Here is a 13,224-nt window from a genome sequence, read left to right as displayed (position 1 = left end):
TCACATTTCAAAATTTAGGTTTATTCCAAGTAAAATTTGCTCATTTTTTATGATTTATTTTTCAAATTTGTATTTTTAAATAATTGTTATAAATTTTTCGAAAACATTTTGAATTTTAATCTGTACAGTTTTTGCCATCATCTTGAAGTAGATGTATTTCTTAGCATACTTGCAAAAACTTGAGTTTTTTATTCAAAATTTCCTGAGATATATGAGAATTTACATTTTGGCAACGAAATGTAGTTTACGCACTTTATAAAAAATTATTTGAAAGTATGAACCCTGACTTTTTTCCCACTCATGGACAATGAAAAAAAGGAAAGGAAAATAGGTTGCTATAAATTAAAAAGTTCGCCAAGTGAATTATTCTTGGCTCAAACTGAAAAAAAAAAAAAAGTGCTGGGATAAATTTTTAAATTTCTCACCAAAAATTTTTAAATTTTATATTTAGGCATAATTTGAGTCGTAGAATCAAAATATAGAAAAAAGAATGGGTATGTTATTTCAGAAAAACTCTGATTTTGTGTCAAAATACTTACGTTAGAGCAATGCTATATATAAATCAAATATATATCCAAGTCGCACTTTAGAGACATGGAAAATGCAATTTGAATTTCGTCAAACTGCCCAGTAGAACGGAAGATATAGAACTGTTCCCCTCCCCCCATTTTTTTCGTAGTGCACATGTATTGAAAAAAAAATTCTCTCAGTATCATAGACATTGAATGTTTTATTCAGGAAATATAGCTATTTGAGAAAAAAATCAGTAATGTGTTGGTTTACATCTGGCCCAAATGCAAACTGTTATATGGCTGGATCATCCATGAAAGCATCCCTCATCTCAAGCAAATAGCTCTCATAGCTTTGCTCTACTAAAATAACCTAACCTAATTCTACCACTCAGTCCCCCCCCCCCAACTTCTAATGAGTGAATGCTAAAGTCACTGAATATGGTAGTTCAACCCGGTTTCAAGTCCTGGCAGACAAGCTGGCGGCATGAGCATTTTGTGATTTTTCCTTATGTGTAAAATAAATAAGAACCAGCAGTCCTAAAAATGTCCTGCATGAACGCATCCCTTTTGTTAACGCAGATAGCTCTCACCTACCTTTGGCATAATCCAAATGTACAAAACATCCCTAAATTCTAAAAAACTTGGTGTCAGGTTTGACTTCAACAGCACTATCATTGTTCCAGATGATAAATAATTTACAAATCAACAAATAAATGTTGGCATATATAATGGAATAATCCAAGTAAGAAAGTGTTTTCAAATTTCTTCCATAACCACGAATGTGTGCAAGTAACACAAAAGAAATATTTGTTGAGCAAACAAAGTGCAAGGAAGCCTTGTCAAACTTCATAACTTTTTTAGTTTATGTGTAATTCCATCTGTAGTGTTCACCATTTTTAGGAGTTATAAATTTGCTATTGAGGAGAAGAAAAATTTTCACTGCCTGAATTAGCATATTCAGAACTAGTTTTATTTCATTTATCATCTCAAATTTAGGATTTAAGTCATGAGACTTAACAAAAACCTATTATCTATATAAACTTTGAGAATATCCAAGTTTTGAAAAACCTATATGTGCTCACATGACATATATATTCAGAGATAAAATATACATAAATTGATCGCTGTTATGGCCTATGCTTTTCTTTCCATTACCCAGATGTAGCTTTCAGCGTAACTAGAGAAAATTGGCTCCATTCGATTTTATTTTTATAATTTTTCGTGTTCTATGCATACAAAAATATGTATTTAGAGAGAAAGGAAGATGTAAATAAGAAGTCTGAAAAACTAAAAATGAATTGTGAAGTAACGAACCTAGAGAGATGATTTTTGATTGCTTTGCACTATTTTTTTTCTTAAATTTATATTCACGTATGTTAGGTGTTATAGGTAATGAATACTGTAGCATGTTCAGGGCTGGTGCTGGGTATTTTGCTGCCTTGTGCGATCTTTGGAAGTCATGAATTCTATTGCCTGGTGCCTCCCTAATTAAAAAAAGTTTGCCAGCCCCTAATTCTGTTACTTGATGCTTCACTTAACTCTAAATTTTTTGTCATGGGATGTAGCTGCACCAGCTCTGATCATGATTTCAAATCTGCTGAGTTTCACTGTGTTACCTGAAAAACTGCAATATCTTGTTGACTAGCTAAGAATACTGACAAAACTGGTTACATGGCCATTAGCTTAAGCCCTTCTATTTCACGTCCTGCTAAGACAGGCATTTGGAAACTCAGCTTTTGACAGTGCAAGGGGAATGATTTCTGCATAGTCTCCAAAGCATGGAGCTTTGAATCCTTTCCAAATCTGCTGAGTTCCCCTATGTTACCTGAAAAACTGCAATATCTTGTTGACTAGCTAAGATTAGTCACAGAACTGATTCCATCTCGATTAGCTTTAGCCCTTCTATTTCACATCCTGCTGAGACAGGAAGAGTGCTGTTTGCTATGCTTACCAAACTTTTCCTCATAATCTTTCTTCTACCTTCCCTGCTGCTCTGCCAACAAAAGAAAACCAGTATAAGCAATATCCCACTCCAGACAAGTATGTCTTGAGATGTCATATAGAAGAATGCTGCCCCATCCCACACACACTAATACTCAAGTACAACATCAGTCAGTATACTGCCATTGGTCAGGGCAATTTCCCTTATCAGTAGGTGTTTGAAAGTAACATGCTGAATATCTCAGTTATTTGGCAGATAAATTGCCTTTACAGCACAACTTTTCTTGTGCTATTGTATTTTTCATTCCTAGACTTCGTAAAGGGAAAAAAATGATGTTTTCCCGAGATACTGATTTTAGTATTATATATTTTTTTTAATTTTTATGATATTTTAAAATTAATATATCATTCTAATATTTTATAGATTGTTTTCACATTTTATTGAAGTCTAGTGTTCAGATGAAATAAAAGTTAATAATTATTTACTGGAAAGTGTATGATATCAAACTGTATGAGTACTTTTTTTTTTTTTTTTTTTGTAGATCTTATTGTCGCGACTGCATTCATCTGCTACTTAGCCCAGAAGCAGCTGTCAAGGTGTGTGTGTGTGTGTATTTATAATATTTAGACGTAATTTCTATTTTTTACGGAAATTCTAATCTTGATATTACAAAACACTTTTTAGATTTTGGAAACTTCACCATGGTTTTGTTTCTTTTGCTGTCCTGAGCATAAAGAAAATGGCTTACTAGAGATACACTCAGACTGGGAACAGAGGATAGTTTCTTTATTTTTACCAAATAAGCTTTGTGTTGATGTACCTATGGAGGAATATGTAAATAAAAGACCTCTAACAGTTCTCTCTCTGTTTGATGGCATAAGCACTGGTATCATTTACTTAATATATTTAGTCTACATTTTAGATAATATTGTATGTAATGAATTATTTTTAAGCTTTATTCAAATTTTTTAGATCAAAAGTGTTGAAACTATTTATGCTGAAAGGCTATAATGTATTTAATGATGTCACTATGTGGTTGTGCACTAGAACTTGAATATGTACATATAAACAAAGATAAGTTAATTCTTAATTGCAAACAAATATTATTTATTAGTTAATAAATCAATAATTATATTCTACATTTATATTGTACAAGAGAGTTACAGAGTAGTACAGATGTTTGTAAGTATCTGTTTAATTTTTGTTTAATGTTTTTTTGCAGTAGATTTCTTGTAAAGTTCATTTAATTCTGTGCAGTTGTTGACTTCTGTTCTAGAAAATGTGCTGTTTAAAATTAATTGTTCCGATTAATTGCCAGTGCAAAAAAGTCAATCTTTATGTTGAAAAAGGTCACATATCCCAAAAAGCAACTTTATGGAAGTTACAGAAAACTGTTTATAAGGGTTTAAACTTGTTTATAAGAGTTTTAGCTACATGAAGAGATGGCTTTCCATATAAATTTGTTTTTCATATTTTTCTGCTGTATGAAAGGTAATATTTTAGTATTAAATCTGTTGCAATAAATCATGTAATATCATTCAGTGTAATAGGAATACCATATTTCTTCAAAACAAAATGCAAGCAGAGCTGTTAAATAGAAAAATTGTTTGCCATCAAATAATTCTTTACTTTATCAAATTTTCAGAAAAAGGAACATTCTGTTAAAAATGTAGTGCCATTTCTTAGTTCATAGAATTCAGTTCATCAGTTCCTTTACTTCAAAATTACTTCTGTGGTTATATTTAAAATTTTTCCTTTAAAGTTGAGAAAGGGTTTTGAAACAATTTTAAGTTTCTTAAGCATATAAGATTAATAATTTACTGAATTGGTTTTGAGAAAAATCTTTAGTATTTTGGAATAAGAGTGGTTAAAGGAAAGGAAATTTCATTTTGGCCCAAATCAATGAGAGGGAAGATGAAAAATTCATTTTGAGAGCAAGTACTTCAGAAGGTTTTTGTGTTGTGTGACACTATTATTCAGTAGTCAGTCACTTCTGAAAGAAGTTTGTGGTCAAATTTGCAAAATTCTTCCAGTTTTACTCTTGTTGCAAAATAGGAAGATGGTTTTATATTTTAATGAGACCCATTTCTATGTTAAGCTACAATGAGAAACAACAGTTAAATAAGACCTTTTCATGCTCCATTGTGAATAACAGGACTACAGCTAATTCTTCAATTTTCTGTGCTCAGTTTTTGCTGCAACTGTGTCTTGTCTTCTCATTTTTCTAAAGTTTATACTTGTGTTATTTGCACAGTTCAATACAATTTAATTTTCCTTACTAAACATTTTAAAAGTTTTAATAGCATGTTATAGTATCTATTCTCTGTCATGTTAAATCATCACATTCTGTCAGTTATATTTTACTCCCAGGCGTGGAACAAATATCCTAGCTGGAACAGAAATGTGGTATCTTATCTTAGCTGTTATAGGCAGTAAATGCAGCAACATAATTTACACTGTTTAATTTTGAATTTATTTGTGGTAAAAGCCGTAATTACATATTTAGCTGTAACTGGGTGTATTAAATTTTATAAAAATACAGTATGGAGATTGATGGAACATTTAAAGCACAAGCTCCATATACTATAATCGTGTTACAGGAACCTTGCCATTCATGTTAGCGAAATGAATAAGGCAGTTCACTGAAAAGGCATGAAATTATTCATAATTGTTAAACTTATGAATGCAGTTTTGGGTGATATTAAAGAGTTCCAAAGGAATGGTTTTGAAAAATTACAAGAAATAAGCAGAACTATTAAATAAACAGGTTATTGTTCTCTTCAGAGATAACAGATTAGATATATGAAATACAGAATTGTGTTCATATAAAAGTAGGTATATTTCCATCTTAGGAGCAGAAATCATCTCGATAAACTGTGTCAGTGTTGGAATAGATGCTGCTATTATGTATTTGAGAAAACGATTTGAACAATTAAGTCATTGCTTTGACATCTTGAGTGATATTTTCTGTATTAAGAATGTGTCGAAATAGGGGAAACTTGGGGAGAGACCTTTAAAACTGTTATTCTCCATATCATCACAAAATATGTACAACTATCTATCAGATATTTCAGTATATCATGTAAGAAATTTCGAGAACATTTTTACAAATATGTCATTTGCTTTGAGAATTTGTTTGAGTATATTAATGTTTAGAGCCTCAAAAGAATGCAGCTTTTTGAAGATAAACCTAAAAGTGATTTATTATCTTCAATGAATGATGAGTGAGTAAGATATTTCTGTGAGAGTAAAAGAAAAATCTATCACTAATTTCACAGTGATAGTAGCAGAAGAGCATGTTATTAATTTCATAGTGGTAGTTGCAGAAAGGCTTGTTATGAAAGCATGTTTACTGGACATTAATAAGTTGGTTGTTTGCTACTCGAAAAAACAAGAGGTATGAAAATTTAAGTGTGTAATTTGGAATATTCCAAAGGGATATGAGATTTAAAAAAAAACAGAAAATTATATGATTTCTAAATTTATGCAACACAGTTCTTAAAATGATGGTAGTTTTAAGTAAACTAATTTCAAAGAAATCAGACTATATATGTTTAATTAAAGACTTACACTGTAATATGAAAATCAAGAAAATAGGAATGGCCCAAAAGTAATGTTTTGTGCAATGTAATGAATCAGCATTATCTCTCTCTCATGTGTTGTAAAGTTCTGTGTACTGGAATTAAGTGTATTGAAATTTTTAATTAAATGAAAATGTATTTCATTTTTAAAGATTTCTTTCAATCAGGTTACTGTGCATTTTAGTTAACATCACTCAAGTGCTGCAGTGGTATTTTAATGTATTATAGTATATTTGGCTTAAGATTCTGAAAGTTGCTATTATGCAAAAAAAAAAAAGGTACTCAAATACTAGTAATTTTATCTTCAAAATAAAATAAATGCCTGTGATAAATTATATAATATTCTGAACAGGCTGTAGAAAATGGAGTTTTAAAGCTGACCCCATGATTGTAAGTTTAACATGTTGAGTGCTGCATGCATGTTGGAATTCATGTTAGAACCATGGTTTGCCCATGGTTCCAACTTTTTTTTCTTGCTATTTAATGTATATTATGTTGAAATAGTATCTACAGAAGATAAGGTGAGTTATATAATCATGTTTAATGCATTTTTTCATGCTGGGGGACACCAGTGACCCCAGAGGCACTGTAGACCATTTTGCAATTTATTATTTAAATTTTTGCCATTTATTATTCTTCAAACCATTATAGTAACAGTGATACCCTCCATGAATTTCCTTAAAGCATCTTCATATTTGTTCCATTTTATTATCCCTAGAAATCAGTTGTTTTTATATTTTGTGATACTTCTTTTCAGGTTTTATTTAAATATTGACTGGTTCTACATTCTGATACTAAAATGGCCCTTTAAGAATAGCTAAGTATTTTCTTCTCAGAATACTATTTGCTTCTGAGAGAGTAACTTTCTTTTGCCAGTGTTGCTGTGTTTTTTTTAGCAGAAAACCCAGTATTTTATATAGTTTTGATCCCCAAAATGATGCTAACTCTTTTATCCATTGAAAACAAGATGTATGGTCCTTCGTGTAATTTTGTATCTTTCAGCTTCTTTTGCAAAATTGTTTTGTTTCTATTTTATTACTTAGCCACTGAAAGGACTGCATTATATTTCTGAGCATCCATTATTGCTATTTTTAATTTCTGTATACAGTGTTGCTCTTTTCTTTCACCCATTGTCCTGTAAAAACATATAATTAGCATATCAACAAAACTAACTATTGGCTGACCTAGTAGTAGATTACTAGTATACAAACAGTGAGTTATATAGTCCACTTCTGGTTTTGATAAAGTACAGAAAAATGCATTAGCATGTAAATTAAATATCACATCTTATGATACAGAAATAATATAATTTTCAAACTGTTAAAATAGTGGGCCAGGTGACCCACCACTATTGCACTTTGAAAATAATGATTCAGGAGTTGGAATCCCTTCAGAATTACAATAACCTATGTTGCTATTTGTCAACAGAAATTTAGATTACTTTTTACACCTGTCACGTTTTGTGTTTTCTGTCATTTTTCTTTTTAGAAACATCTCCTTCTGGAGGCCAATGCAGGAAAAACTGGGAACTTGCTGGCTAGGATCTGTACCTAGGCAGTCTCGACCATGGGGGCTGTATAAAATCATGAGCTTGGCTGTTCCTCGTGATCTGTGAGGTGAGATTTGTCCTTGTTTATTCGAGTGGCCCACAGGATGAGCTGGTATAAACCCTTTGTAAGACCAGTGTGGCATCAGGCCTTATGTGTTATACTGGCAGGCAGTATTTCTTATGGCCAGTCAGACTTCCAGACGAATAGGTCATGCCTGACAAGAAACAAGAACAAGGAGTGGTGACCCTTGGGTCTGGTTTGAAAGTGACATTAGGGAGGATTTACGAAGTTCATTGAATCCAGAATTGGGACCCCAGTTGATTTGCAAAGAAATTTGTTTCACCTCCCAGATGGCATATGGCTGGACTACCTCCTTTTGCCTAATATGGGATTTTCAGCTGGAACTCTAATCTGGGAAGTTGCATTTAGTTGCACAAGCACGTAGAAAGTTTGTTGTGGTTATTAGAAACATAATACATACAGTGAACATGCATCTGTGTTCTAAGCATGTAGTTCTTAGTTACGTTCATAGATGTCATCACATGCTGTATTTCCATGAAAATGTAGCTGATGGCATGGTAGCATTGTCAAATTATGTATATTATGTTCAAACTCAATTACTGAGGTATGTATACAGCTAACCCGAGTCCTCTTTAGCAGGGTATTGCATCATCCCATGCTGCAGTACCAGCCACAGCATAGTCTGGGTTGAATCTTAACAGACACCTAATATTGTCCTGTAGCAGATGAACCCATACCTATTATATGCTATACTCTAAATCTTGAATATTATGGATGGGTGCAGGTGGTGCACCCTCTGCTTTAGACATGCTTCATGTGGAGGTGGCTAGCCATGGAAATGTCTGCACATGGCATAAGCAATCCTGAACAATTTGTGCCAGATGTAGTCAAGCATTATTCTGCTAATAATGCTCTAAGACTCTTGGTGAGGCATGCGAGTACATGCCATACACTTGCATTCGCATACCACTGGACTGTCAGTGTGTTAAGAACCACTACTAGAGTGGCCATGGCTGTTGTATATCATGATGTCAGCTGATCATGAGACTTATGCCTTTTGTCAGCAGGTCTGGAATTGTACTGCTGCCTATCAGATTGTACCACTGCCCTGACCCCCCCCACTCTATATGATAGTCATCCTGTCCTAAACTTATAGCCGAATAATTATGGATTGCTGTTTGATGGCATTACCTTGCTGTGTTCTAACATCATTCAAAATGGAGCCACCAGTGTTCCAGTGTTAAAGGCAAATTAATTGAAAGGCACTTATGTAATGCATTTGCTTCTTAGAAGTGTTTCATTATGGTTTTCATGCTTACTTGAGCCGCGTACAGCTGCCTGCATAGTAAATTGCTTTGCCATTAGATCCGTTACCTGCCTGACAAATATATATATATTTTTTATTTTCTGTCTATAGGTGGTCTGTGTGGTCCTTTCTGAACTAGTTGGCCACTATTGTGTTTGATTCCCTCACGTATCTACTGTTGCCAACACTGACGAATGATATTGTCTGAACAATTACAGTGACAGACTGTTTGATGTGCCAGCCACCTTGTGGTTTTCGTTCTGATGATAAGGGCTGTCTGGAAATCTGTTCAGTGCTGAAATAGTTGTCTCCGCGACTAGATGTCGTTACTTAAATTTACTGCCTCACGATTGCAGCACCACAGTAGGGTGCATGACCATTCAGGATTGCATCAAATTCAGATCATTTGCTTACCAGTATGCATTCTAGACATTTGCATACTTCTGCATTCATCATGGTACGGTTTCTTCAAAATGCGCTGATTTCATTGACCATGACTGTATTTCGCAGATTTTAATTTATGAATTATGCATCATTTGTAGATTCATATCTATTGTTTAGAAGCATTTACTTTTCAGGTTAAGAAAATTATCCTTTTCCATTACCACATCTCTAATCTAACATTAGGTATGAAATTAGGTAACATATGAAAATATGCAGCTCTGATTGCAATTTGAATAAATATTTCTTTTTGACTATCATGTAGATATTTTAGAGTTGTGTTATGGTGGAAGAGTCATTAAATGCTTATTACTAATAATTAAATTCTGATTTTGATTCTAATGATTCTAATATGTGATGTATATGTTGTCAAATCTTAATTTAATGTTTGTCTTTATTTTTCAAATTTTTTCCAACAGAAACTCAGCGTAAAATCTGTATTAAAAATTTATCCTGATGCATATTTTATTGTAAAAATACAGTATTTGATATAGTATATACCGTGTAGAATTTATGTTAATGTTGTCATTAAAGACTGTTGTTAGCTTGGTTTTTGGAGAGACTAAACTTATATGCAGATTTTAAATTGCATGGAGCCCTAACCTAGCATTGTATAAAGATCTGTTGCTTTTAGTATTTAACAAAGACATAACCTTTTGAAATAGAAGCCACAAGTCTTGACTTTCATTTTATAGATTTTCTTTAAAATAACTACGGATTTACTCTTTAAACTCTGAACCAGCAGAATTATAATAGATTCAGCAGTAGTTATTTCCTGAAGGCAGGGAAATGAATTAAATTTTAAGTGCCTTAAATCTGCAGCCTAAATCTCAATCATATTCCAGTCTGCTTTGAATGAAACAATGTGATACACCTCTAACTAAACTAAACTCAGTGTCGCAACAGAACTTATGAGCCATTGTCGCAACAGCTCCAAGTGAGCCATTGTCGCAACAGCTCTAAGTGAGCCATGGCCTACAGTGCCCTGATATCTGATTTCTTGACTGTTGGACCAGGGCTGGACGAGCATATATGTGGGACAAGTAGTCATCTTGTCACAGTGATACACCTTATTTTATCCAAATTGCATTTATATCCTTTTGATAATATAATTATTTGTATATTTGTTGCAGCTATGTAAATTTGTCTTAATTAAAAAAGGGGTTCTTTCAAATATAATATTGCTTAAATAATACTACCGTATTTGACGGCATATAAGACACACTTTTTTTCCTAAATTTGGTCTCAAAAAAGTTACCTGCGTCTTAATGTGAAGGACACAGTCTTATACGTGAAGGTAATTGCATTCAATAATTGTTTATTTGTCTTTTACGAAATGTGAGAACTAAAAGAAACCACGCTATTGAAACTTTTTTTTCCTTGTGTGTGGCCGTCTAAATAAGGGTGCGTCTTATATGTCATCAAATACGGTAATTAAATAAATACTATATTTGTTAATATTTTTGAAGAAATCCTGTTAACAGCTTTTCTACTTACAAATACTATGTTGAATATGTTCTACAGAAAATGGAGTATGTATTTATTGTCTTTCATATTGATGATGAGAAATATGCTAAATGAGTGCTACTAAATTATTGCTATAGTAGAAGATTTTTTTCCCATTTATTTAATTAGGAAAACTAGCTCTGGATTCTCTTGGTATAGGGATAAGTAAATACTATGCAAGTGAAATTGATGAGGAAGCAATTACAATCTCTAAGCTTAATCATAAAGATAATATCATTCATCTTGGGAATGTTAAAAATCTCTGTGAAGAAAAGGTAATGTGTGACTTTAAAAATTCTCATAAACAGGTGTCTGATTAAATTTTTTTATTTATAGCTCAAATTAAATCTCTCTATTTTTAGCTCAAATGTATTTGTCCCATTGACATAGTGATTGGAGGGTCACCTTGTAATGATTTATCTCTTGCAAATCCTGCTAGAAAAGGTTTATATGGTAATTTCTTTTAATATAATCAGTAACATATTTTCTTCCATTTTATTTGTGATTACTGTAAAATTAATTTTAGACATATCTTATACTGAAAATATTTTGCATTTTAAAATAGCTGCTTTAAGATATACTGTTTTGCTTTCATTTGCTTGTACTTCTTTTTATCTTATTCACTAGAAGCATTAAACAGACAGGGACTTCTACAATTTTATATAGTAGTTAAACTTCTAACTATTATTTATTTTTCTTTGTGTGGATGTATTTCTCTAATATTTGTAAAATCACTTCTAAATATATTTATTATTTCAGATTTCACTGGTACTGGAAATCTTTTTTTTGATTTCTTCCACATTTTGAGAACTGTGCAGAGGTTGAACGGAAGAAGACATCTTTTCTTTTTATTTGAAAATGTAGCCTCAATGCGTAAAAGGGATAGAGCAATTATATCAAAATTTTTAATGGTTTGTTGATATTTTTCAACTGTTGATTTAAAATGTATTAAAAAATAAACTAACTAATCATAAGTTAAAATATTCATGTTTACTATTTAAAAATATTTTAATTTAAAATTAATATTTTTTAGAAGATTAAATATTTTAATTTTCATTATTGACACTTTTGGTTTACAGCTAAATTTTGATATGCTTCCTGTTCATCCAGCAGAGCTAAGCTTCAAATCTTTCAAATTACATTCTTAAAGAAAATTGCAAGAGCCCCTTAGTTTGTTCTAAGTGAACTAGGCAGAGATCTAAAAATAGATCATATCAAAGGTCATATTCGTAAGCATAATAGAAACATTTCCAATAAAAGTAGTGAATTGGTCCATAACTATGCACGCAATTTCAATTACAATCTCATAGTAGCTGATTATAATGTTAAACCCTATACCATCTACTTCCTCAGAGATCAATCTCAGGGAAGCAAACTTCTGACAATATGGATCTTATTTCATGTCTACTCAGAGAATTTGAGAATCCCATTGTTCAGGTTACTTGTATTCTGAAAATAATTTGTATTTATTTCTGTTTTTATATTTGTCTCAGAAAAGTCCACATCTAACTAATGTTTCTTACTTTTAATACATTTACTGTGATTATCCACACATTTGTACCTGTATGCAGATTAATTTTTTCTGCTGTCATTCTGGAAAAAACGAGCAAAGTCAAGCAGCAGTCTCTGAAATCAGTGGATCATAGGGTGACCTTAAAGCAATGCATGACTCTTGAATGAGAGTAATCAAGTTGACTTGATTTTTCAAATGCTGTACATAGCTCGGAATTTTATCCCATATTTATCTTGCATCAAATTTTATTCCTACATTTATACCGCCCTTGTACATATTTTCCTAACTTTATATTTTATACTGTGATATTTGTTTCAAATTTTAATTTTCATTCCTGCAGTTTATCATTCTTAATTACTATATTTTCAGATTTCTTATTGATGTTTCCTATTTTCAAGGCTCATTTGAGTTGCTAGTATTATCACATAAATATTCTGCAAGCAAACTAGCTATTAAGAAAGTATTGAATGAAAAGTTCTTCAATGAGGTGCTGGTAAATGTAAAAAGTAACATTTCTTATATGGTAGATTTATTGGCAAGTAAAATATCAAGCATAACATTCTGTAAAAATTTTGACTGCTTCACTGATGTAGCTAAGCTGGCAGGTGAAAAAATTCCAACATAGGTCATTCCAAAATATTTTCATCGATTCGAATAAATGGAAAGCGCATAGGCTCTGATAATACATATTGTTACAAATTTTTTATTTATTTAGCTATTTTTAGTAGAATTTGTAATTAATTTTTTTTTTATATTCCCTTGCAATGCAACACAAGACTTATTTGAAGAGAAAGCTACACCGGAAAAATTAAAATACAAGATAGCGAGCATTTAACATTTTAATAAATATAT

The 13,224-nt window shown here is 31.9% G+C and overlaps 1 protein-coding gene across 2 annotated transcripts in view; it reads left to right on the top strand.

Moving 5' to 3' along the window:
- LOC118187434 (DNA (cytosine-5)-methyltransferase 3B-like) overlaps nt 1–13,224 on the top strand; it is a 487,890-nt gene that overhangs the window by 456,254 nt on the left and 18,412 nt on the right. For both annotated transcript variants that reach the window (XM_085807194.1, XM_035357651.2), the window contains 5 exons: nt 2,996–3,050; nt 3,139–3,340; nt 10,989–11,134; nt 11,222–11,312; nt 11,619–11,770. In XM_085807194.1, coding sequence (XP_085663320.1) covers nt 2,996–3,050; nt 3,139–3,340; nt 10,989–11,134; nt 11,222–11,312; nt 11,619–11,770 — 646 coding nt within the window. The remainder of the gene's footprint in view (nt 1–2,995; nt 3,051–3,138; nt 3,341–10,988; nt 11,135–11,221; nt 11,313–11,618; nt 11,771–13,224) is intronic.

Source organism: Stegodyphus dumicola, chromosome X1, assembly GCF_044657685.1.
Source record: "Stegodyphus dumicola isolate Sdum_Otavi_A_Nest chromosome X1, ASM4465768v1".
NCBI classification, from domain to species: domain Eukaryota; kingdom Metazoa; phylum Arthropoda; class Arachnida; order Araneae; family Eresidae; genus Stegodyphus; species Stegodyphus dumicola.
This window is presented reverse-complemented; position numbering and strand designations above follow the sequence as displayed.